This window comes from Pseudophryne corroboree, chromosome 4 (genome assembly GCF_028390025.1).
Source record: "Pseudophryne corroboree isolate aPseCor3 chromosome 4, aPseCor3.hap2, whole genome shotgun sequence".
NCBI classification, from domain to species: Eukaryota; Metazoa; Chordata; class Amphibia; order Anura; family Myobatrachidae; genus Pseudophryne; species Pseudophryne corroboree.
In genome coordinates this window covers 737397070-737422239 of record NC_086447.1, presented here as the reverse complement: position 1 = coordinate 737422239, position 25170 = coordinate 737397070, and the positions used below count along the sequence as shown (strand labels likewise).

At 44.2% G+C, this 25170-nt stretch overlaps 1 protein-coding gene across 1 annotated transcript in view; it reads right to left on the bottom strand.

Moving 5' to 3' along the window:
• Nucleotides 1–25170, bottom strand: part of FBLN7 (fibulin 7) — a 200470-nt gene extending 175300 nt beyond the window's left edge. The window contains exon 1 of the mRNA XM_063918103.1: nt 24642–25170. Within this exon, the coding sequence (XP_063774173.1) occupies nt 24642–24716 (75 nt within the window). The 5' untranslated portion in view covers nt 24717–25170. The remainder of the gene's footprint in view (nt 1–24641) is intronic.

Genomic DNA, 25170 nt, shown 5'->3' with positions numbered 1-25170 from the left:
TCTCAGCATGACGCTGAGACCGTACAGGACCCCTGGATCCTACAAGTAGTATCCCAGGGGTACAGATTGGAATGTCGAGACGTTTCCCCTTCGCAGGCTCCTGAAGTCTGCTTTACCAAGGTCTCCCTCCGACAAGGAGGCAGTATGGGAAACATTTCACAAGCTGTATTCCCAGCAGGTGATAATTAAATTACCCCTCCTACAACAAGAAAAGGGGTATTATTCCACACTATATTGTGGTACTGAAGCCAGAAGGCTAGGTGAGACCTATTCTAAATCTAAAAAAATTTGAACACTTACAAAGGTTCAAATCAAGATGGAGTCACTCAGAGCAGTGATAACGAACCAGGAAGAAGGGGACTATATGGTGTCCCGAGACATCAGGGATGCTTACCTCCATGTCCCAAATTTGCCCTTCTCACTAAGGGTACCTCAGGTTCGTGGTACAGAACTGTCACTATCAGTTTCAGACGCTGCCGTTTGGATTGTCCACGGCACCCCGGGTCTTTACCAAGGTAATGGCCGAAATGATGATTCTTCTTCGAAGAAAAGGCGTCTTAATTATCCCTTACTTGGACGATCTCCTGATAAGGGCAAAGTCCAGGGAACAGTTGGAGGTCGGAGTAGCACTATCTCGGATACTGCTACAACAGCACGGGTGGATTCTAAATATTCCAAAATCGCAGCTGATCCCGACGACAAGTCTCCTGTGCTTAGGGATGATTCTGGACACAGTCCAGAAAAAGGTTTTTCTCCCGGAAGAGAAAGCCAGGGAGTTATCCGAGCTAGTCAGGAACCTCCTAAAATCAGTGCATCATTGCACAAGGGTCCTGGTAAAAATGGTGACTTCCTACGAAGCAATTCCATTCGGCAGATTTCACGCAAGAACTTTTCAGTGGGATCTGCTGGACAAATGGTCCGGATCGCATCTTCAGATGCATCAGCGGATAACCCTATATCCAAGGACAAGGGTGTCTCTCCTGTGGTGGTTACAGAGTGCTCATCTTCTAGAGGGCCGCAGATTCGGCATTCAGGATTGGATGCTGGTGACCACGGAGGCCAGCCCGAGAGGCTGGGGAGCAGTCACACAAGGAAAAAAAAAAATTTCCAGGGAGTGTGATCAAGTCTGGAGACTTTTCTCCACATAAATATACTGGAGCTAAGGCTAAATTTATAATGCTCTAAGCTTAGCAAGACCTCTGCTTCAAGGTCAGCCGGTATTGATCCAGTGGGAAAAACATCACGGCAGTCGCCCACGTAAATAGACAGGGCGGCACAAGAAGCAGGAGGGCAATGGCAAAAACTGCAAGGACTTTTCGCTGGGCGGAAAATCATGTGATAGCACTGTCAGCAGTGTTTCATTCCGGGAATGGAAACTGGGAAGCAGACTTCCTCAGCAGGCACGACCTCCACCCGGCAGAGTGGAAACTTCATCGGGAAGTTTTCCACATGATTGTAAACCGTTGGGAAATACCAAAGGTGGACATGATGGCGTCCCGTCTGAACAAAAAACGGGACAGGTATTGCGCCAGGTTAAGAGACCCTCAGGCAATAGCTGTGGACGTTCTGGTAACACCGTGGGTGTACCAGTCGGTGTATGTGTTCCATCCTCTGCTTATCATACCTAAGGTACTGAGAATTATAAGACGTAGAGGAGTAAGAACTATACTCATGGCTCCGGATTGGCCAAGAAGGACTTGGTACCCGGAACTTCAAGAGATGCTCACAGAGGACTTATGGCCTCTGCCGCTAAGAAGGGACTTGTTTCAGCAAGTACCATGTCTGTTCCAAGACTTACCGCAGCTGCGTTTGACGGCATGGCGGTGGAACGCCGGATCCTAAGGGAAAAAGGCATTCCGGAAGAGGTCATTCCTACCCTGGTCAAAGCCAGAAAGGAAGTGACCGCACAACATTATCACCACATGTAAAAAAAATATGTTGCGTGGTGCGAGGCCAGAAAGGCCCCACGAAGAAATTTCAACTCGGTCGATTCCTGCATTTCCTGCAAACAGGAGTGTCTATGGGCCTCAAATTGGGGTCCATTAAGGTTCAAATTTCGGCCCTGTCGATTTTTCTTCCAGAAAGAATTGGCTTCAGTTCCTGAAGTCCAGAAGTTTGTCAAGGGAGTATTGCATATACAACCCCCTTTTGTGCCTCCAGTGGCACTGTGGGATCTCAACGTAGTTCTGGGATTCCTCAAATCACATTGGTTTAAAACCAGTCAAATCTGTGGATTTGAAGCATCTCACATGAAAAGTGATCATGCTCTTGGACCTGGCCTGGACCAGGCGAGTGTCAAATTGGTGGTTTTTTTCTCAAAAAAGCCCATATCTGTTTGTCCATTTGGACAGGGCAGAGCTGCGGACTCGTCCCCAGTTCTCTCCCTAAGGTGGTGTCAGTGTTTCACCTGAACCAGCTTATTGTGGTGCCTTGCACCTACTAGGGACTTGGAGGACTCCAAGTTGCTAGATGTTGTCAGGGCCCTGAAAATATAGGTTCCAGGACGGCTGGAGTCAGGAAAACTGACTTGCTGTTATCCTGTATGCACCCAACAAACTGGGTGCTCTTGCTTCTAAGCAGACTATTGCTAGTTGGATGTGTAATACAATTCAGCTTGCACATTTTGTGGCAGGCCTGCCACAGCCAAAATATGTAAATGCCCATTCCACAAGGAAGGTGGGCTCATCTTGGGCGGCTGCCCGAGGGGTCTCGGCTTTACAACTTTGCCGAGCGGCTATTTAGTCAGGGGCAAACACGTTGGTAAAATCCTACAAATTTGATACCCTGGCTAAGGAGGACCTGGAGTTCTCTCATTCGGTGCTGCAGAGTCATCCGCACTCTCCCGCCCGTTTGGGAGCTTTGGTATTATCCCCATGGTCCTTTCAGGAACCCCAGCATCCACTAGGACGATAGAGAAAATAAGAATTTACTTACCGATAATTCTATTTCTCGGAGTCCGTAGTGGATGCTGGGCGCCCATCCCAAGTGCGGATTATCTGCAATACTTGTACATAGTTACAAAAATCGGGTTATTATTGTTGTGAGCCATCTTTTCAGAGGCTCCGCTGTTATCATACTGTTAACTGGGTTCAGATCACAGGTTGTACAGTGTGATTGGTGTGGCTGGTATGAGTCTTACCCGGGATTCAAAATCCTTCCTTATTGTGTACGCTCGTCCGGGCACAGTATCCTAACTGAGGCTTGGAGGAGGGTCATAGGGGGAGGAGCCAGTGCACACCACCTGATCCTAAAGCTTTACTTTTTGTGCCCTGTCTCCTGCGGAGCCGCTATTCCCCATGGTCCTTTCAGGAACCCCAGCATCCACTACGGACTCCGAGAAATAGAATTATCGGTAAGTAAATTCTTATTTTGCAGTGTAAAAATAAAGCAGCCAGTATTTACCCTGCACAGAAACGAAATAACCCACCCAAATCTAACTCTCTCTACAAATGTTTTATCTGCTCCCCCTGCAGTGCACATGGTTTTGCCCAACTGCTAAAAAACTTGCTGCTGCGATCAACTCAGAATTACCCCCATTGTTCAAATAAATAATCAAGTTACAGGTCTCAGCATGCCTAGGCAGCCCTTAAGGGTTGGGCATGCTGGTACATATAGTACTACTAGCTCCAGCATACCCATGATGAATGCAATGGCACTTGAAGATCCTCAATTATTGCTTAATGGATGCAACAGCAAAATGATTCTGTGGCTCATGATTTATGAAGCGGTTGTGGCAGACTGATACAGCCCCTGTGCAGCAAGTGCATGGTATACAGGTACTGATTCTGAGTCACATGCTGCTGCCACTGTTTTAGCAGCATTTGTTATATTCATATCTGCAACTTTATGATACTTCTAGTATCTGCCCTCCTAGTGTGCGTCTGAATGCGCTAGGGTTGGGACGCCCACTTTGTGCATCTGCGTTTGCAACCATCGGAACTTGCACCAGCCCCATACTGGATGCAGAATCTCTATCAAAATATGAACTCCAATGTACGTGATTAAGCAACCACTCCTGTCACATGCCCATGACCCACAACATACCCATATAGACATATTTATTTAGTTACCGCCCAATACACCGCAGAGTCTGTGCGGCTCAATCAGCCCTGTGGCTCTGTGCACAGGCCCCATGGCACTCATGCACAAGGCAACTTTTTAGAGACTTAGATGCGTGTGCAAAAATGTATAATTTATGTGAATATTGACATTGCCACAAAATATCCTAACTTTAAAATAGACATTAATAGTGTAGGGATGACCATTGATTGGTGCCATTGGTGATTTGCACCATTGCCTGACATCAGTGCAGTATCTCCAACTCTATGTGGAGGCGGCACATGGTTCGCAAATCAGGGAAAGGGGACAGGGATATGTGGGGCACTTTTGATGGCCGCACTAAGCACTGTGCCCCCTGCTGCGGGACAGAAAAAGAAAATTATGCTCCGTCTGCCATCGATGACGCATACAGGGGCTATCAGATCTCAATCATCTTTTGTGAACTATCAAGGGTTGATGGTCATCCCTATAATAGTAAGAGGAATTAATTTACTGTATTAGATTCATGATTTGTGAAAAAAAATGTGAGTATACTCTGCTGCATTTTCTAGTTTGTGGTGTGTAATGTGTGTCTCTCAAGGCCCAGAAGTAATAGACGTGCTATCTGTGTTTTATATGCATCTGTAGAGAAAGGAGCGATTGAGGATGTAATGAAGTTTTCTATTACTGGGAACTAGGAACATTTATTGTGGGTGTTTAAGATGGGCCGTGTTTTCAGTACTCAGCTTTGGACGCAGGCTCTCTCGATTCACCATTATTGGTTCTACTGCTGAATAAGAATTTACATTCATTTTTCAACTTGTGCGTATTGAACGCTGAATATGAGAAAAGGGAAAGCCAGCTGGGTTTGCTCGTGTGTTGTAGGGCACCTTCATAATAAGCTCTCTGTTGAGGGCTGTGTTTAACTTGAACACTGTGTAGTTTGCCAGGAGGCCATCATAAACACCAACCTGTAAAAAAGGCACCACAGTTTACTACAGCACTGACTGACCTCTCCTTAGAATCAACAGTCCCAGCTGCAAAGAAACACCCTTTCATTACTGGAAGAATAAGATACTATAATACTCTAATAAGGGAGAGATGTACTAAGCCTTGGAGATTGATACAGTGGAGAGAGGTAAAGTATCAGCCATGTTACAGGTGATATTCGATAAAATGAGGAATGGTCGGTACGTTATATCTCTCCACGGGATGTTGCACGAGCCTGCAGCATGGCAAGTGCAGCGAGACCGCAAAGGGACACTTTGTGCTCGCCCCACTACCAGCATACTGACAGCCGGGATGCTCCCTCTCCACTTTATCACTCTCCAAGGTTTAATACATCTGCCTCTTAGAACCTTACAAGCAAGCTGTGTCCATAAGAGTTGTTCTGTAATACCCCTTTCACACTATTGATCACGGTTTCAGGCAGTGTTACAGTTGCTTGAAACCATCTTCACACCACAGCCTGGTCCTGGTTTATTACCGGGTTGTCCCTTTGCAAGCACTTGGGGATGACACAGGCGCTACTTAAGTGAGAAGGAGGCTCGTGCATGTCCTCCCACCCCCTTCCCTGCACTATTAGCTGCAATGTGTCACTAAATAAACCAAAATAGGAAAATTGTACATTTTTGTGAGAACACTAGAAAAACCATTTTAATACTTCTGATATATTGCTGACGGCATGGGTAGCTGGCCTTCATCATGTTGTCACGATAATTGGCCTCTTAATATGTGGAGGCCTGGAGCTGGAGCTCCAGTCACCCCATAGTTAATCTGGCCCTGGGTGTGCCTATACTGAAAGAAAATGAAAGCAGCTATATCAGGCATCAGTTTTTAAGGTCTCTAATAACAAACCTGAATCAATAAAATTAGCATAAATGTAAATCAGAATTTTACCTTGTTGATAGGTTTAGTAGTCATCACAATTTAAAACTATATCCCATACCTGGGATGGGCAAATGTTCCTTTTGACAGTGGTTTGTCTGACCTGGCCGGGGCTTTATTTATCCAATCATATATATTTCTCATACGTCCTAGAGGATGCTGGGGTCCACTTCAGTATCATGGGGTATAGACGGTTCTGCAGGAGCCATGGGCACTTTAAGACTTTTCAAGGGTGTGAACTGGCTCCTCCCTCTATGCCCCTCCTCCAGACCTCAGTTTTAGAAATGTGCCCAGGCAGACTGGATGCACTCCAGAGGAGCTCTACTGAGTTTCTCTGAAAAGACTTATATTAGGTTTTTTATTTTCAGGGAGAACTGCTGGCAACAGTCTCCCTGCTTCGTGGGACTGAGGGGGCAGAAGTAGGCACCAACTTCCTAAAGAGTTTCATGGCTCTGCTTCTGGCTGACAGGACACCATTAGCTCCTGAAGGGAACTGAACGCTAGCCGTGTCTAGATGCTCACTCCCACAGCACGCCGTCACCCCCCTCACAGAGCCAGAAGTCAAAGACTGGTCAGTGTTTGAAGACGGATCTTCAATCAAGAAAGTGATGGCTAAAGGTACCGCGCGGCTGGCGGGAGCGCAGCGCGCCATGTTGCCCACACATACACAGGCACTGCAGGGTGCGGGGGGGGGGGGGGCCGCCCTGGGCAGCATGAAACCTATGGAAACTGGCATAAATAAGGGGCATAAGTTGCTGAGGCACAGTCCTACCCCCGCCAGTATAAAAAAATTACCTCATAAAAGCTGAGGAGAAACACACCATTGAACAGTGGAGCTTCCTCCTCAGTCAGCCAGCACACTGCTCAGCGCCATTTTCTCACTCTCCTCAGGCTGCAGAGACAACGCTGGTCCTCCTCCACTACTGAACAAGTATCAGGGTGCAAAAAGGGGGGGCCACAGTGAATTTGGTGCTATATAATTGTGTGATTAGCATTATAAAAGCACTGCATGTCAGTGGGCATTTTGTGTTCACAGACATTGTGTTACTGGCACTGGGTTGTGAACTGGCAAATCCTAGCTGTGTCCCTCTGACAGATTTTACTGTGGGTCTGTCCCCTATAAGTCCCAGAGCGTCTGTGGTGTGGTTGTGCACGCGTGTGACATGTCTGTGGCAGGGAACTCTGTGGAGACATATTAGGGACACAGAGGTGTAATATGACACCAAGAGCCTGACTGGGTGAAAGGTTACATGATAGTGTGAATCATATCAGTAAGAGGTTGGACTGAATCTCATACAGAAAATGAAAATAATCTGTTGAAGATATGATTTTAATAGTTCTGCCTTTCATCCACAGGGACCTTTCTGGGTCACATACAAATTTGCACGAGTAGTACAAACGGATACCGACACGGACTCTGATTCCTGTGTCGACACTAGTGATTCCAGGGGAATAGGTCCTAAGTTGGCAAAAAAGCATTCAAAACATGTTTTAGCTATAAAGGAGGTGTTAGAAGTTACGAAGCCCCCTCTTTTACCACAAGGAGAGAGTTTACTTTAGTAAAGAAGTAATTTAATTTTCCCTCCACCTCAGGAGTTGAACACCAAAAGGAATTCAGGCAGCTTACCTTTTTCCAACATTTTAGACAGGGCCCTGTCATAAAAGAAAAAAGGTGTTTCTCCCTGCGCCTGGAATGGCTTCACTTAAGGAGCCGACAGACCGCAAGTGAGTGAGGTGATCTATTGATGTGGCCAATAGGACACTACTCAGGCCTACCATTGTCTGTGAGTGGGTGAGTAGTGCTATTGAAAAGTGGTCAGAAAACTTGTCATTAGACATTGACACAATAGATGGAGACGAGATACTCCTAACGTTAGGTCATATCAAAGACGCTGCTGCGTACGTACTAGAAATGATGAAATATATTGGTTTCTTGGGATCAAGAACCGCTACCATGGCAGTATCGGCTCGGAGGACATTGTGGATTCGCCAGTGGAATGCTGATGCAGATTCCAAAAGAAATATGGAGGCTCTCCCGTATAAAAGGTAAGGCCTTGTTTGGTGATGGGCTGGATGCGTTAGTCTCGGCGGCTACCGCAGGTAAGTCGACATTCTTGCCTTATGCTCCTACACCGGCGAAAAAGACACATCACTCTTACATACAGTCCTTTCGGCCCAACAAATACAAAAAGGCCAAAGGTTCCCCCTTTTTTTTTTGCAGGTAGGGGAAGGGGAAAAGGTAAGAAATCTGCAGCGTCTCCCGGATCGCAGGAGCAGAAGTCCACCCCTGCTTCTGCCAAATCTGCAGCATAACGCGGTGGCTCCCTTGCGGGAGTTAGCTCGGGTGGGAGCACATCTGAAACTTTTCAGCCAAATCTGGATTCAATCTGGCCTAGACCCATGGGTCTTACAAATAGTGTCCCATGGGTACAAACTAGAGTTTCAAGACGTCCCCCCATGCCGATTTTTCAAATCGACCTTGCCAGCTTCTCTTCTGGGAAGAGAGGCAGTAACAACGGCAATTCAAAAATTATGTCAGGATCAGGTCATTGTCCTGGTACCCTTGGCACAGTAAGGAGAAGGTTTTTTATACAAGCCTCTTCGTAGTTCCGAAGCCGGACGGCTCGGTCAGACCGATTTTAAACCTGAAAAATCTGAATCTCTACCTGAAAAAGGTTCAAGTTCAAGATGGAATCCCTGAGGGTAGTGATTTCCAGTCTGGAAGGGGGGGGACTTCATGGTGTCAGTAGACATAAAAGATGCTTACTTGCATGTTCCCATTTATCCTCCTCACCAAGCTTATCTGAGATTCGCAGTACAGGATTGCCATTACCAGTTTCAGACGTTGCCGTTTGGACTCTCCACGGCACCGAGGGTATTCACCAAGGTGATGGCGGAGATGATGGTCCTCCTTCGTAAAAAAGGAGTCAATATAATTCCTTATCTGGACGATCTCCTGATAAAAGCGAGATCCAGGGAACAGTTGGTGCAGAACATCGCACTCTCCCGGTCAATACTCCAACAACACGGTTGGATCATGAATTTTCCAAAGTCGCAGTTGGAACAGACGACAAGATTGTCCTTTTTAGGAATGATTCTGGACACAGAAGTACGGAGAGTATTTCTTCCAGTGGAAAAGGCTCTAGAAATCCAGAAAATGGTCAAACAAATATGGAAACCAACAAGCGTGTCGATCCATCAATGCATTCGGTTGTTGGGGAAAATGGTAGCGGCCTACGAGGCCATACAGTTTGGCCGATTTCATGCCAGAGTATTCCAGTGGGACCTGTTGGACAAGTGGTCCAGATCCCACTTACACATGCACCGGAAAATAATCCTGTCCCCCAAAGCCAGGATTTCGCTCCTGTGGTGGCTACACAGTTCTCACCTACTTGAGGGATGCAGGATTGGGATTCACGACTGGGTCCTAATAACCACGGATGCAAGTTTCCGAGGCTGGGGAGCTGTCACACAGGGGGAAAGCTTCCAAGGAAAATGGTCAAGTCAGGAAGCCTGCCTTCTCATAAACGTTCTGGAATTGAGAGCCATTTACAACAGCCTTCTACAAGCGGTACATCTTCTTCAAGATCCCGTGCAGATCCAGTTGGACAATGTAACAGCAGTCGCATACATAAACAGGCAAGGCGGAATGAAAATTAGAGCTCTGTCAGCAATTTTCATTCCGGGAGTGGACAACTGGGAAGCAGACTTCCTCAGCAGACACGATCTCCATCCAGGAGAGTGGGGCCTCCACCAAGAAGTCTTCGCAAGTCTTTGGGGAGTTCCTCAAGTAGACATGATGGCATCTCGTCTAAACAAGAAGCTTCAGAGATATTGTTCCAGGTTGAGAGACCCTCAAGCAAGAGCAGTGGATGCACTGGTGACCCAGTGGGTGTTTCGGTCGGTATATGTTTTCCCTCCACTTCCACTGATTCCAAAAGTTCTCAAAATAATAATAAGAACAAGAGTTTGAGCAATCTTCATTGCCCCAGACTGGCCAAGGAGGGCTTGGTATCCAGATCTTCAGGAGTTGCTCATAGAAGATGCTCGGCCTCTTCCTCCTCGATAGGACCTACTACAGCAGGGGCCGTGTGTATCAAGACTTACCGTGGCTACGTTTGACAGCATGGCTGTTGAGCGTCGGATCCTAGCCCGAAAGGGTATTCCCAAGGAAGTCATCCCCACTCTTATTCAGGCCAGGAAAGGAGTAACGTCTAAACATTACCACCGTATTTGGAGAAAATGTGTCTTGGTGTGAATCCAAGAAGGCTCCTACGGAAGAGTTTGAGTTGGGACGTTTTCTCCATTTTCTGCAGGCTGGTATGGATGCGGGCCTTAGATTGGGGTCAATCAAGGTCCAGATTTCAGCCTTATTAGTTTTCTTTCAAAAACAATTGGCCTCCTTTCCAGAAGTTCAGACGTTCGTGAAAGGGGTTCTGCACATCCAGCCTCCATTTATGCCTCCAGTGGCACCATGGGACCTTAATGTGGTGTTGCAGTTCCTTCAATCAGATTGGTTTGAACCTCTGCAGGAGATAGAATTGAAGTTTCTCACTTGGAAAGTGGTGATGCTTTTGGCCTTGGCATCCGCAAGGCGGGTGTCTGAGTTGGGGGCCTTGTCTCACAAGAGCCCTTACCTGATCTTCCATGAAGATAGGGCAGAGTTAAGAACTCTTCAACAATTTCTTCCAAAGGTGGTTTCGTCCTTCCACATAAACCAACCTATTGTGGTGCCAGTAGCTACTGACACTTTCACTGAGTCACAGTCTCTAAATGTGGTTAGAGCTTTGAAGATTTATGTCGCAAGAACAGCTCGATTACGGAAAACAGAGGCTCTGTTTGTCCTGTATGCTCCCAGCAAGATTGGGTGTCCTGCTTCTAAGCTGACTATTGCGCGCTTGATCAGAGGGACAATTCAGCATGCTCATTCGATGGCAGGCTTGCTGGTACCGAAGTCGGTGAAGGCCCATTCTACTAGGAAGGTGGGCTCATCCTGGGCGGCTGCCCGGGGCGTCTCGGCTTTACAACATTGCCGAGCAGCTACTTGGTCAAGGTCAAACACATTTGCTAAATTTTATAAGTTTGACACCTTGGCCGATGAGGACCTCAAGTTCGGTCAATCTGTACTGCAGGGTCATCCGCACTCTCCTGCCCGTACTGGAGCTTTGGTATAACCCCATGGTACTGAAGTGGACCCCAGCATCCTCTAGGACGTATGAGAAAATAGGATTTTAATACCTACCGGTAAATCCTTTTCTCCTAGTCCGTAGAGGATGCTGGGCACCCGACCCAGTGCGTACTTTACCTGCAGTTTGTTCTTTATAGTTACACAAGTTGTGTTTCATTTGTTTTCAGCATGTTACTGTAAATGGTTCATGCCTGTTGGCGTGTGTCATGTTGAATGCCATATTGTGCAGCATGGTTGAGGTGTGAGCTGGTATGAATCTCACCATTAGTATAAAAGTAAATCCTTTCCTCGAAATGTCCGTCTCCCTGGGTACAGTTCCTATAACTGAGGTCTGGAGGAGGGGCATAGAGGGAGGAGCCAGTCCACACCCTTGAAAATTCTTAAAGTGCCCATGGCTCCTGCGGAACCGTCTATACCCCATGGTACTGAAGTGGACCCCAGCATCCTCTACGGACTAGGAGAAAAGGATTTACCGGTAGGTATTAAAATCCTATTAATTTAAAACGGCTATTTCAAAACCTATAAAAAACAGAAAGCAGCTCTATCCGACTGGTATATGTGGCAGGATACAGCGCAACCTCTGCAGAGCTTGCGCTGTATCCTGCCACATATATCACTGTTGAATCTGGACGCCCCTAGATACAGCAGCGCCATTATACTTTTTTTTCCATACCAGTGAACGCAGTACCAATCCCCTTACCATTGAAAACAATCTATCCGACTTACAGTCAATGCAGTCTATACTGGCAAACATATGATAGAAAGGTAGCATTTCTGTGTAACCATTAACCACACAATTGTACAAAATGCTCTAACTACAAAAAGGCGCGCATATATATATATATATATATATATATATATATATATATAGAATGTCATCAGCAGCACTCAGAGTATGATTCAAGTGCAATTATAATGGTGCACAATAAAGAACAGCCGACGTATAAGGGCCATCCTGTCCTTTTATCAAGTTTATATACCGCCAGCAAAGTCATTCCACGTGCCACAAAAGGATTGTGGCCCATCGTTTCAGGTGATAATGACCTCCCCTGCTTCAAGAATACCACATTGATGCCTAGCTACAAAAGAGGACCCAACATCAGGGACATTCTAGTTAAAACCAATATGATCCCAAAGAATTACGTTAATGCTCCTGGTACCCAGTTGAAAAAACCTGGGTGCTATAAGTGTGCATCCTGCACCACATGTAAATATTTAGAAACCGGCCATGAATTCCACAATCCGCATACAGGTCACAAATATAAAATTCGCCACGTGCTTACATGCACGACATCATATATTGTATATGTGATACCCTGAAACTGCAGCCCAAATCAACTGTGGCACTACAGGTGCCAGCATGACTTTAATCAAAGTAAAATGTTTGCTGGAGTTGCATAAGCACTGTGCCAGCAGCCTACAGCTTGCAGCACAGAAGGAGTTAACAGCACAGCTCATAGCTATACAGATTAGTCTGCAAAATGCAAAGGGCATGACTCACTCATTTGCAGACTCAGAGCGGGAAACTGAGAGCGGGAAAGACAGAGCGGGAAATCCCAGATTTAGAATGTGTCCCTGGGAATGCAAAGTTATAAAAAGGTTGTCCTGCAGTGAGACACAACACAGCTACAACAGAATGAGAGCAGCAGCAGCAGAGCAGAGAGCAGACAGACAGTGAGGAGAAGCACATGTTTTAGCTAGCTGAAGTGTGGTGGATTAACCAGAAAGATGTAGCCCCAGTGAGGGCTCCCCACATGTTTAGGTGGGGAGTGATGCCAGCCACAGCAAAGCATTTGACAGAGGGAGACATCGCAGTGTGAGAGCAGCAGTATGCAGAATCCAGTGAAAGGGTGATGCCAGGAGAAAAGTGTACTCAAGGTGTGAGTCTCAAGAGGTATCTGGGTGAAGTGGTCGGAAGCCACGTGGCGTGAGTAAGCGCCCCCCATGGAAAAGTATCTCGAGAGGTATCTGGGTGAAGTGGTCGGAAAGCCACGCGGCGTGAGTAAGCGCCCCCAAGGAAAAGAATCCTCGCTAAGTAAGAGAGAGAGAGAGACGGCAACCTGATGTGTAGCACTACTGGTCACAGAATGCCCTGGTATGTACTGATGTTCGCTATAAATATGCCGCTGCGACTAAGCGATGCGCTGGAGGAGGTGCCCTGATATGGGATCCACTGTAACTGATATGCTTTGTGCTGGAGGAGTGTTCACAAGTTATCCCTGAAATATCCGTTTGATGTTGAAATAAACTTTATGCTGTTTTTCTGAGATGGCCTGGCGCCCAATTCTTTATGCGCTGCACCGACACCTGTAGTCCACACCCACAATGTACTTGTAGTTAAAGACCTGATTCTTCAGGGGACCCTCTGGTAACTGTACCTGAACCCATGACAAGCCGGGGTAAAGTAAGTGTGATGTACTATACACAGTGACTGCAGATTTTGCATACCAGATACCAGTAGGGTATCACATATACATCATCATTTGCCCATGTGGCATGCTCTACGTGGGACAGACCATCAGAAACCTACGAGATAGAATGGCGCTTCATCGATCTGCTATAAAAGCATCTCTGGAGGGCAAGTTGGTCGACCAACCGGTGGCACTCCATTTCAAACTATGTGGCCACCCACTGTCCAGCTTAAGATATAAAATAATCGACCACATTCCAGCACCACTGAGAGGTGGCGATCGACAGCGGGCCCTATCCAAGTGTGAATCTAAATGGATTTTCTTACTGGATGCACGGTCTCCCAAGGGATTAAATGAAAAGTTCACTTGGAATGTCTTCTTATAACAGAGACAGTATATTATGTTATAGTTAACATTTCCAAAATACAGTAGGGGTCCCTGTTTTACCGTTTCTGCTCTTCATCTTTTTCCCACCCTTCCCCATTCCTTTTTCCCCCCTCCCCCTTCTTCTTCTTTTTCTCTCTCCTTTTTCTCTCTCTCTCTCCTTCTTTTCCTCTTTCTCTCTTCCTCCCCCCCCCCCCCCCTTCTCCACTCTTGCCCTGTGACAGATAACTGCAAGTGCAAAGTGCCAAAAGTTAATATGGTTTATATTCTACCATTTATATAGAAATCCTTTTAGCAATATGCCTACTTGTTTGTAATATAAAGCACTTATGGTTGCACTTTATCTCTCTAAAGCAGCTGCTGACAGTAACTTTTTAATCTTTTTTATACCTGCTTCGTCTCACTCTAAATGTTTTCCTCACATGATTTTGCTACACTCTTGCTGGGTATGGCATGTAAATACATGCCTCTATTCACTTTATCACTTTACTTCACTGACAGGCTTTCCCGGCGCCTGCTACTGTTTGCACACGTTGCTTAGCAACGCAACACGTCACTGGTGAGCCGCTCACGTGACTCACCCGGAAGTCCCGGACACAGACGCCGGGAACACCTCTCTCCTGTACTCCACGCTATTTAACAGGTGAGGGTCTCTTAGTTTGGTTTGGTTCTTTATTTTCTGTTCTTTCACAGCACCAGGGTCTACTTACCTGATGAAAAGGCTGCCATGCCTTGAAACGTCGTAAGATACCTGCTTTTTGTTTTGTTTGACACGATGTAATTTGTTGTCACTATGCTTTGAATACAAATATCTTCTTTTGCATAAGTCCATGGAGTGCCGCCTTATTTCCTTCGCTGCTAACACCTGAGCCACAGGTGGGGAAGGATACCTCCAATATATATATATATATATATATATATATATATATATATATATATATATGTATAAAATAAAACAAGATCTGAGGGCGCTAAATATAGGAAATATTAATGAACACCATTAATCATTATCTAGACAAACAGATAATTTAAAAATTTATTAACAAACTCAGAACAGATTGATTCATTTTGAAAATGCTTAATGACATGGTGAATTCAACACCTTAACAGCTATTATGGATGTAATTCCTTGTTGCTGTGACTTCGACAGTATAACAGAATGTCAATCCGAAGGACCCAACGCGTTTCGTCCCGTAGTGTGTAACTGGCATGCTGTCTGGATGTTCTCTCTGACTGTCTTGAGAAAGGCCCTATGGGTCGAAACGTCGACACACTACTGGTGATTAAGATGTATCAATAAAACCTTTATTATCATTATGGACTGGTGAGTGCCCTCTGTTGGATTTTCCAACACACCTGGTATATATATATATATATATATATATATATATATATATATATATGTAAAAAATAGAAGTAATCAGTGCCTAATAATGCCTAGGAAATGACGGTGGGGACATAGAATGATATTTAGTGAAAAAAAAGGGGACAAGCACTTATCTCAGATAGGAATCTTCGGTCCTCAGACCAATATCATCACAGTAATATGCAAAAGAGAAAAAGAAACAACCAATAGTGTGTGTACGCTATTGTGGAGTGTGATATTCTGGGAGCATTTCCAATTAACACTCACTAAGTAGAAAAATGCTATAAGTACATATAGGTTTAAACGGTACACACTATTGGTTGTTTCTTTTTCTCTTTTGCATATTACTGTGATGATATTGGTCTGAGGACCGAAGATTCCTATCTGAGATAAGTGCTTGTCCCATTTTTTTCACTAAATATCATTCTTTGTCCCCACCGTCATTTTCTAAGCATTATTAGGCACTGATTACTTCTATTTTTTACACATTCTAATAGCCATAATTTGTTATCAGCTGCCACCCACGTTTGTGAGGAATGCATGTGAAAATATTTTAAATATAAGAAAATATTTTAATATTTTACTACAGATTATATTTGATCCACATGAGCGCACACTTATACATTTTGATATATATATACATATATATATATATATTATTATAGGAGAAAGGGTGCAGGTGCACCCTACACCATTAAAATGATAACAACCGTAATATTCGAGGTCCTTGGCATATACTGGCCAGTATATGAGCCTGCCCACCTTCTTCACGGTGACCTCGTCGGACAGGTCCCTAACACTATAGGGGTTCGCCTATATATACACACACACACACAGGAAATCCCACTCTCTCACCCAACTAAGTATAATTGCTGGGGTGCCTAAACAAAGCCGTGCCAACATTGGTGGGTGACCCATAGTACAGTACAGTGTTTCCCATAAAGGAATGATAGCGCTCTCCAGACTTTTACATTTTCAAAAACAGTACGGCAATTTATTCAAAAAAAGAGACAGAGAAAAATGGCTCTTCACATATCAGTACAAAACGTCTCTCTATAGTTTATTTTAAAGTCCATTTTGAGTGCCTTCTTTTCTAAAAACTATCTATAACTTTTTTATTTGCTCCACCCCCAAACCGTTAGCAGCAGGTCTATCACACCCAGTCCACAGCTGATTGGGCGAGAAACGCCCTTCCACACAGGTTACATCCAATGGGAGGCCCTGCCTTTTGGCTGCTGTGTGTTCCCAGAACAGGATTAACAATGGGGCTTATGGAGCGGCAGCTCCAGCTCCACACCCCAAAATAGGCCCACTGCATCTGCAGCTACATACCCTCCAACAATTTACACACAAAAATCGGGACAAATTTGAAAAGGGGGCGTGGCCGTGGTACAGTGGCGTGGCCACGCCCTTTTCCTATACTTTCAATGGAAGTTTCGACAGCCAAAAATAGGTACAGACCATAAAAAAAAGGTACTGTACCTGCCAACAAGGGGATCAGTACGTAATCCCGCTGGACGGGATCGCGGCTGTTGAATTATCGACTCCGGAATCCCGACCACACAATCCCGACAGGGGTGGCGAGCGGAACGCAGCCCCTTGTGGGCTCGCTTCGCTCGCCACGCTGCGGGCACACTATTATATTCTCCCTCTATGGGTGTCGTGGACACCCACGAAGGTAGAATATGTCGGGATTGTGGCGGTCGGGATTCCGGCGTCGGTATTTCGACCGCCGGGATCCCGTCCAGCGGGATGTTGACCGCATCCCGCCAAAAAGGTACACTTGCTGCAGATGCAGTGGCATACCCTCCAAGTCCCTGTGCTGTAGATAGGGGGGGAAAAAACAACTTTCACTGCAGCGTCCTATGAAGGTCATTTTGAGTGCAGCAATCAAGTCCGAACTGCGTATGCGCCGGCACCACAGTGCGCCGGCGCATGGCTGACATCCGACGGCTGTCGTTGCCTAGCGATCGCCTCTGCCTGACTGACAGGCAGAGGCGATCGCTGGGTGGGAGGGGGGCACGTCAGCGTTTGGCCCCCGTTTTGTGGGCACGGTCCGGCCAACGCAGCCGCTGCGACCAAGGCACCGACGAGTAACTCCCAGCCAGCCGCAGGAGCTGCGCTGGCTGGGAGTTACTCTTCAAGTACAAATGTATCGCCGCTGTGCAATGCTTTTGTACTTGTGTGTGTGTGTGGGGGAGGGGGGGGCGGCCTGACATGCGGGTAGACTAGCCCTGTGCTGGGCATCCCCCCGCATGTCAGTGTAAGTGATCGCAGCTGTGCCAAATTTAGCACAGCTACGATCAGGTCGGAATGATCCCCTATGTCCTGCTGCCAGTCCGCCTTCCCCCTGCGGCATCAAAAAGCCCCACTCCCTAACCGCGGCGCAGGTGGAACAAAAGCTGCTGAGGCCACCGGCATAGATGTGCATGAAATCGGTGATGCGGAAGGCTTTCACAGCCCTCCCTGTGTCGCATACTCTCTGAGCCCCTGAGCCTCATCTGCGAATGATGTCACAGAAGTGCCTCTCCGCCACAGCCACGCACAGATCCCCAGAGGCCCCGACTCCGCAACACAGCACCTGGGCTGCAGGCCTGGAAGCCCCAAGATGGCTAATGTAACGGATAGAGTGGGTGATATTGCGGAGGGTAATGTCTGGACGTTGAATCAATGTAAAAGGTGACAGTGCAGTGCAGTGGGTGTGCTGTGTCACTGACAATGCACAGCACTCTCACCTTTTACATTGATTCAGCGAGTCAGTCAGTTCTGCCAGCCAGTCACTATTGTTAGCGCCGGTGTCCCAACACACCGCATTACAAGGAAGTAGACGCACAAAATAAACTATAGCTCCCATTAGCCCTTAGCGCCGAAGCATTACGGCGCTAAGGCCTGCTGGAAGCTGTAGTTTATTGAGTTAATCTTCTTCCCTGTAATGCGGCACGTTGGGACACCGGCTTTGGATTCGGATTCGGACTCAAGACTTTTTCAAGTACTTGCAGGTGAGAAGCTGGTTACACTCATTTACACCACCACATCACCACAAACCCTCTCTTCCGGCTTATATTAAAAGCCGACTAGAAACATCCTCACATAGAGGTGGCATTTCGTGGTGGTATAAATTTCAATTATCAAACAGCAAACAGACTAAATTAAAAGCTCAGACTCTATGGGAAAGAGATTTAAATAGATCTTTTATCGATGAAGAATGGGACAGTATATTTAGGTCTTGTTTCAAAGCCTCTAAGTGTGTTAACCACTCCGAAATGTTCTATAAACTTATAGAGGGCCTACTTCACCCCTGAAAAGCAACATAGAATCTGGCCTTCACAATCTAAATTATGTTGGAGAAAGTGTGGCTCCACGGGGGATATCTTTCATATTTTCTGGGCATGCCCACTTATACAACCACTTTGGAAGGATGTTTTCAATATGATTAGCATGGTTTTAGGGTTAATCATTCCCATGGACCCAGCTTTAGCGCTATTTCATTTATATTTAGACCACCTCTCTGTAGGCGATCGTTATGTCTTGGGGCATATCTTGATAGCCACTAAAGCCGCTATTGCCCAATTGTGGAAATCTGAGAACCTTCCTTTAGTGACTATTCAAAATAAGATTCATAAACTTTTCATATTCGAAACAGCGGAAGCTAAATATTCTTCCTCAGCTAACTCTATCCATATGAAATGGTTTGGTTGGACCGATTATAGAGAATTTTCGCTATAACATTTATAGCTCTCAAATTGATGTGTCTGTGCTTCATCCCACGTAGACTGACCTTCTCAAGAATGTTGTGTTATTAGCTATTTTACTGACTTTGCTATGTCTCTTTTCTATGTTTTAGATTTCTTTGTATGCCCAATGTAACCAATTGTTTATTCAACCAACTGTACAATATTTGTGTTCTGATTCTGGTAACCGTTCCGGACTGCCCCTATGTTTCCCTCATTTCTTTTTTCTGTTCCCCATTTGTGTGTGAAAAACCTTCTAATAAAAATTTAATGTTTAAAAAAAAAAAAAGTAAGTACCATTGCTTTACTCAGCAAGACATCTTTTTTCTTTTTCTAAATAAGTAATTTTTCACTTTACCATCACTTCTTAGATGCGCTTTAAAATGGCATTTACCTTAGTCATGGGGTAAGAAATATTCATCATAAATACTGGAAAATACTTACATCTGTGTGTACTTGCCAAAAGAAACACATGTATGCATTCTTCGTGTCTTGCTTCATACATATAGACAGAGGTTAACCTCACTTACACCTGGTATTTGCTTCAGAAGCCATCAGCAAAGACCAAGCTGTTCTAAGCACCACTTGTGACATTTTCCATCACGATGGTGATCTGACCTCACTAAATAAAGGCACTTTGTGTATACATGACTGACAATTTGACGACACTGAAACAACCTCAGAATTTACTTTTTCACTATGTATTTCATCTCATTTGTAACTTTTTTTTTAATGATTACAAAAAACAAAGTGCAAACGTCACAAAAAATAAATAAAAAATATTACTTTTAATTTACTGCCCTGAGTAAGCTGAGGTACTCCTTTAGCTGGGAGGTTATACGTCCCACAGCAGTACGGTACCGTGTGCAAATAGCCTAAAACTATTCAACCTTGAGATCACTATTTATTTATCCTCAGCATCAATCCCCCCTGCACATCTAGTTATTCCCTGTAAATCTTTCCATTGAATTCAGTTATGAAAAAGAAAAATTAAATGTTTTATATATTGGTTATGGAATCTTTGTAACTAGTCAGCTATGTGCGGAATGAACGAAATTTTAATAAAAGTATTTGTGGAAAGGAATGTGGGTGTATATTTAGAGAAAAATACCACAGCACACTAAAGAAAATAAAGATCTCATTTAGTCTTTTATATTTATTTGGTTTTCATTACATTAACATTTATGAAAGAATTAAGAAAAAATAAACAAAAAAACTGCACAGCGCTATGGAAATATGCAGGTTTTTAAAAATTATTTTTGCTATATGGATGTAAACTGAGGGTGCGGTTCATTAGGTAGACATGAGTTAGGTCGACATAAATTGCGTCGACCATATTTGGTCGACATGGAAAAAGGTCACAGCACGACACTGACCACCACCACATAACTGACCTTAAGGATGATAGGTAGAACCACAATTTACTTCATTTAATCATTGCTGCAGAATTTTTCAGTAAGAAACTTTTAGACTAGGGGTGCCATAAAAATAAAATACTGGTACTTAGGATGCCGTGATTTAAAGAAGTTTGTAAACCACTGATCTTGTAGTTTTGCAAATATTATAAAAAAAAACAGGCCCATTGAACTAAACCATTGAACACGGTGCGATGCAGGCTACGACAGATGTTGACTACGCAATCTGGCCAGAGACATGAGCCTCCAATATACTGTAGTCAATATCGGCCAGCCTGCGCAGTCTATTTTTCATTGCGATGCCGACCGTGCAGGACCATGCATCGGCATCGCAAGCTGTATATACGCGGCGCGATATGCACTAAGTTTTCTACCGATATGGACTATATAGTCCATATCGGTAGTTATATCGCACCGTGTGTATGCGGCTTAATAAAAACCACAAAGTCTTGTCATGGCCGAAAAACAGTAAATCAAGAACTGAAACATTTAATAACTACCAATAAAGGTTACATTCAGCTGTAAACAGAAAGCAGCTAGACTGTCCGCTGTCCTATCAGATCTCCGGCTAGCCATACACATGTATCTCAGAAGTTGCACAATCAGAAACTGGAAACCCGCTGACGCGTTTCTTCCCCTAACGGAGGAGAAACTTCTTTGACCCATACAGTAGGTGTACACATTTTATAAATCAAGGGAGAAACTATTGTATGTATATTGAACAACATTTTTCTGAATGCATCCTACACTATATTGGTAGTTATTAAATGTTTACTTTTTTTACGTGTCTTGATTGACCTTTTTCTGCCATGACAATTTTTTTAATTTTTTTTTTAATAGCACAATGCCTCTCTCTGGCGTTCTTGTGTTTCTCTCTGTGTGACTCTGTGACTACAACTCCTATTGGGCTTCTGCAGCAAACACTAGCTTTATTGCATCATAGTGAGAATATTGGATTTATGTATTCAGGCTTTTTTTGTTTATTAGCATCTGCTTACACTGTGTATATATTACTTCTTTGTAATATTCAATATTCATGAGGCTTGACTAATATCTCATGAATTTCTAGTGAACAGATTGGACACATTTTACTATCCATTGAGCCCAGTGCTTCTCAAACTCGATTCTTTGAGACACACTAACAGTCCGAGTTTTAAAGGTATACATCAGAATGCTGGGCAAACGACGCTGCAGTCATTCTGATTTCACTTCATCCCAGAACAAACAACATAGGGGATAATTCAGAGTTGTTCGCAGCAGCAAATTTGTTAGCAGTTGGCCAAAACCATGTGCACTACAGGGGAGGCAGATATAACATGTGCAGAGAGTTAGATTTGGGTGGGGTGTGTCCAAACTGAAATCTAAATTGCAGTGTAAAAATAAAGCAGACAGTATTTACCCTGCACAGAAACAAAATAACCCTCCCAAATCTAACTCTCTCTGCACATGTTATATCTGCCACACCTGCAGTGCACATGGTTTTGCCCAACTGCTAACAAATTTGCTGCTGCGATCAACTCTGAATTACCCCCATAGAGCGTACACACGGTGCAATCCTTCAAGCCACAGCACGATATATTGGATCACATACAATTTATCATTGCTACTGTACACACTATGCAACCATCTTTAAGATTCCTGGGAAATTGTATTAATTGGCTGTGCAAACGATATATTGGTCGTCCGGTTGGCCGTACACACTGAACAATGTCCACAACATCTTCCCACCTGCCATGCAGCACAAAAGATGAATGACGCATGTGAACGCGCGATTGCGCATACACAGACTATATTTAGTTCCAATTCATCTCAAAACAACAAATCATCATACATATCGTTTGATACCCAGCCTTATGCCGGGCATACATGGGCAAATAAAATGCCTATCAGACCAACAGGCATTTTATCTGCAGACATCCGGTACATACACTGTGCGATCTCTCACAGTGTATATGTAACATGATATCGTCGCTCCGGCGTCAGGGAGGAAACCTTTCCCCATTTCTTCCCATATGAAGGAACAGGGGAAGTATCAGTCAGTCGGCTGCGGTAGGACATACACTGCCCGATGCGGCCGACATGACACTTGAAAATATTGCATCGGAGGGACATGCTGGACAATTCAGATAATTGTAGTGTGTATGCCCAGCATCATTCTCGAGGTCAGAGTTTCAGAAGCACTGATTTAGCACTTTAGAAAATTCTAAACAAAGCAAAAGGTGTTGGATTTTAAATTAGTGGGAAAACCCAATTGCTAACACATCTGGTGTAAAATTGCATCCATTGTACACGTTTGCTCTGAGAATCCTCTCTGTTTCAGCTCACTATGCAAATTAATACACTATTTTACTTTTTGTGCACATAATGAAGCCCAGTAGTTCTGAATCCCACATTCTGTGGTTGATTTGGATTTAGGAGAAAAAAAAAAAAAAGCAAGTAACTTTGTATCTGGAACTGCAAATACATTTAACTTTATATTTTTTTTTTTACTTTTTGCATGCAGGGTAAATACTGTCTGCTTTTACATGTAGCCCAGTCATGCTGGACAGCTTTGTTTTCACACTGCAATTTAGAGTTGATATTGGTTGCACCCCTCTCACATCTATATCTCTCTGCACAAGTTACATCTACCCCACCTGCAGTGCAGCATGGTTTCACCAGGGTACAGATACTTGCTCTTTTTTGTTTTGCCCTCAACTCAGAATCAGACCCATCTGTGTGGAACCCCATTTCCAAGTCTGGACAGCTTAAGCATTCATACTGTGCAATTGTTCCATAAATAGGCACATGACATCACATAGCAGGAAGAAACAAATTTTGCGCTGCACATCTGCCATTCATATTTGCTTTGTAGAAGTCCCCCATTGATCATTTGAAATGTGGGAAGGAATGCCATTTCCAATTCACAGTCTTGTCATAACAGGCCCCACCCACTATGATCAAAAGAAATATGAACTGTGAAGCGTTACATTTAGTTAAAAACACAGCATGATTACACCATGTAGCTAGGATTGATTTAGTACATAGCAATGATTTGCTTTAGTACTTACAGTATATGTTCAGTTCACATTAGATGTGTCCAGATGCTAAATTAATATACCTTTAATTAAGCCTATTCGCCTTTTCATATGTGTATACTTGCAAAAAAATTATATGTGTAGACATTTTGCATCTTTCTCTCTTGAGGGTTTTTTTTTACAGATTTTGGAGAATAATTAAACACATCTATGAAAGGTATCATATAATGTGTGTTGTGTAAAGCTGGTTTCAGTAGAATTGTGTATATTTCCTGTCACTTGGCAGCAGCGATAGCATAGTGATGTCACAAGCTTGATTCTTGACTAAGGCACCAAGGGGAGTTTGTATGTTCTCCCCACAATTATGTGTGTTTTTACCAGTTGCTCCAGCTTCCTCCCACACTCCAAAAACACGTGTGTGTTCATGTGATAGGGAAAATAGATTGCAAGCTCCCCTGGAGCAGGGACTGGTGTGAATGACTGAATAGTCTCTGTAAATTATTTCACAGAAACAGTAGTGGATAAGTAGATTAGCCTCACATCGATGGTGGTAGAGGCCATGATAGTAAAGCTATTTAAATGAACTTGGGCTAAAAATAACTAATGATCTATTATTATCTTATATTTATATGGCGCCACATGGGATCCGCAGCGCCCAACTACAGAGTAAACAAATAAGCAAAACGTGAAGACAGTGACTTACAATTCAATACAATATACTGTAGGACAAGTACAGGGTATGTATATAACATAGGCACTGAAATAAGTATCACGGTGGCAGAAAACAGAGGAATTTGGTGCCGTCAAAGGAAGTATTGAAAAGGAGATAGGTTAAGTTAGAGACGTAAAAGCACATAAGGGAAGAGGACCCTGTACGTGAAAGCTTTCAGTAGGGTCAGGGTTACCAAAAGATTAAAAAAAAGGGAATACTACTGTAGATGGGCCAAGTGGTTCTTATCTGTCGTCTATGTAAAGCATGGTATAATATGCATGCACTAAATAACTGTTAATGGAATTTTTCTATAATGAAATATTATTGTTGAACAAGATTTTCTGAAGTGACGCTGTGTAGAAACAGAAGTCAAAGTCTCACTTGTGCTGGAAAAGTGGTACATTAACATAGATAACGGTGAGACTATTTTAATGGGTCTATTCAAAAACCAAAAGTACAAATGTATAAATATCACTTAAAAAGTACATTTACCTGAGCTGCCTGCGACTCCTGAAAGGCTGCGAAACAAAGGAACAGAAGAAGACTATACACCAATCCAGAGGTCATACTGACAGATCCTCCAAGCAAGATGCAGTCAAACTGGATACTAATGAAAACCAAGGAGATCTTTCTTTTCCCCTGACTGGGATTTCCTTTAGCAGATGTCTTGAACGCACCTCTAAATATTTGAATGAGGCAACATGACCACTGGCATTGCAGAATCAGAACTGCATGTTAATCACGCTGAAAGTGCAGCAATCCAGGCTGTAGTCTGCAAGCTGCTGACTTCCACTGCTCAGCTTTCTGTAGGAACAGTTGACACCTACAGTAAGTTGCAGCTTGTACCTTACTGTGTCTCACTCTATCCCTCCCACATTTTTTTCCTCAGCAATATTCTTAAAGGTGGAGAAATGAACGTTTCATGGGGGGGGAAAAAGTACCCAACATATTAATGCCAAAGCTTTTACGTCTCTGCTCCTCAGTCTGAAAAATAAAATACTCCTGGAATTCTCAGTGAAGA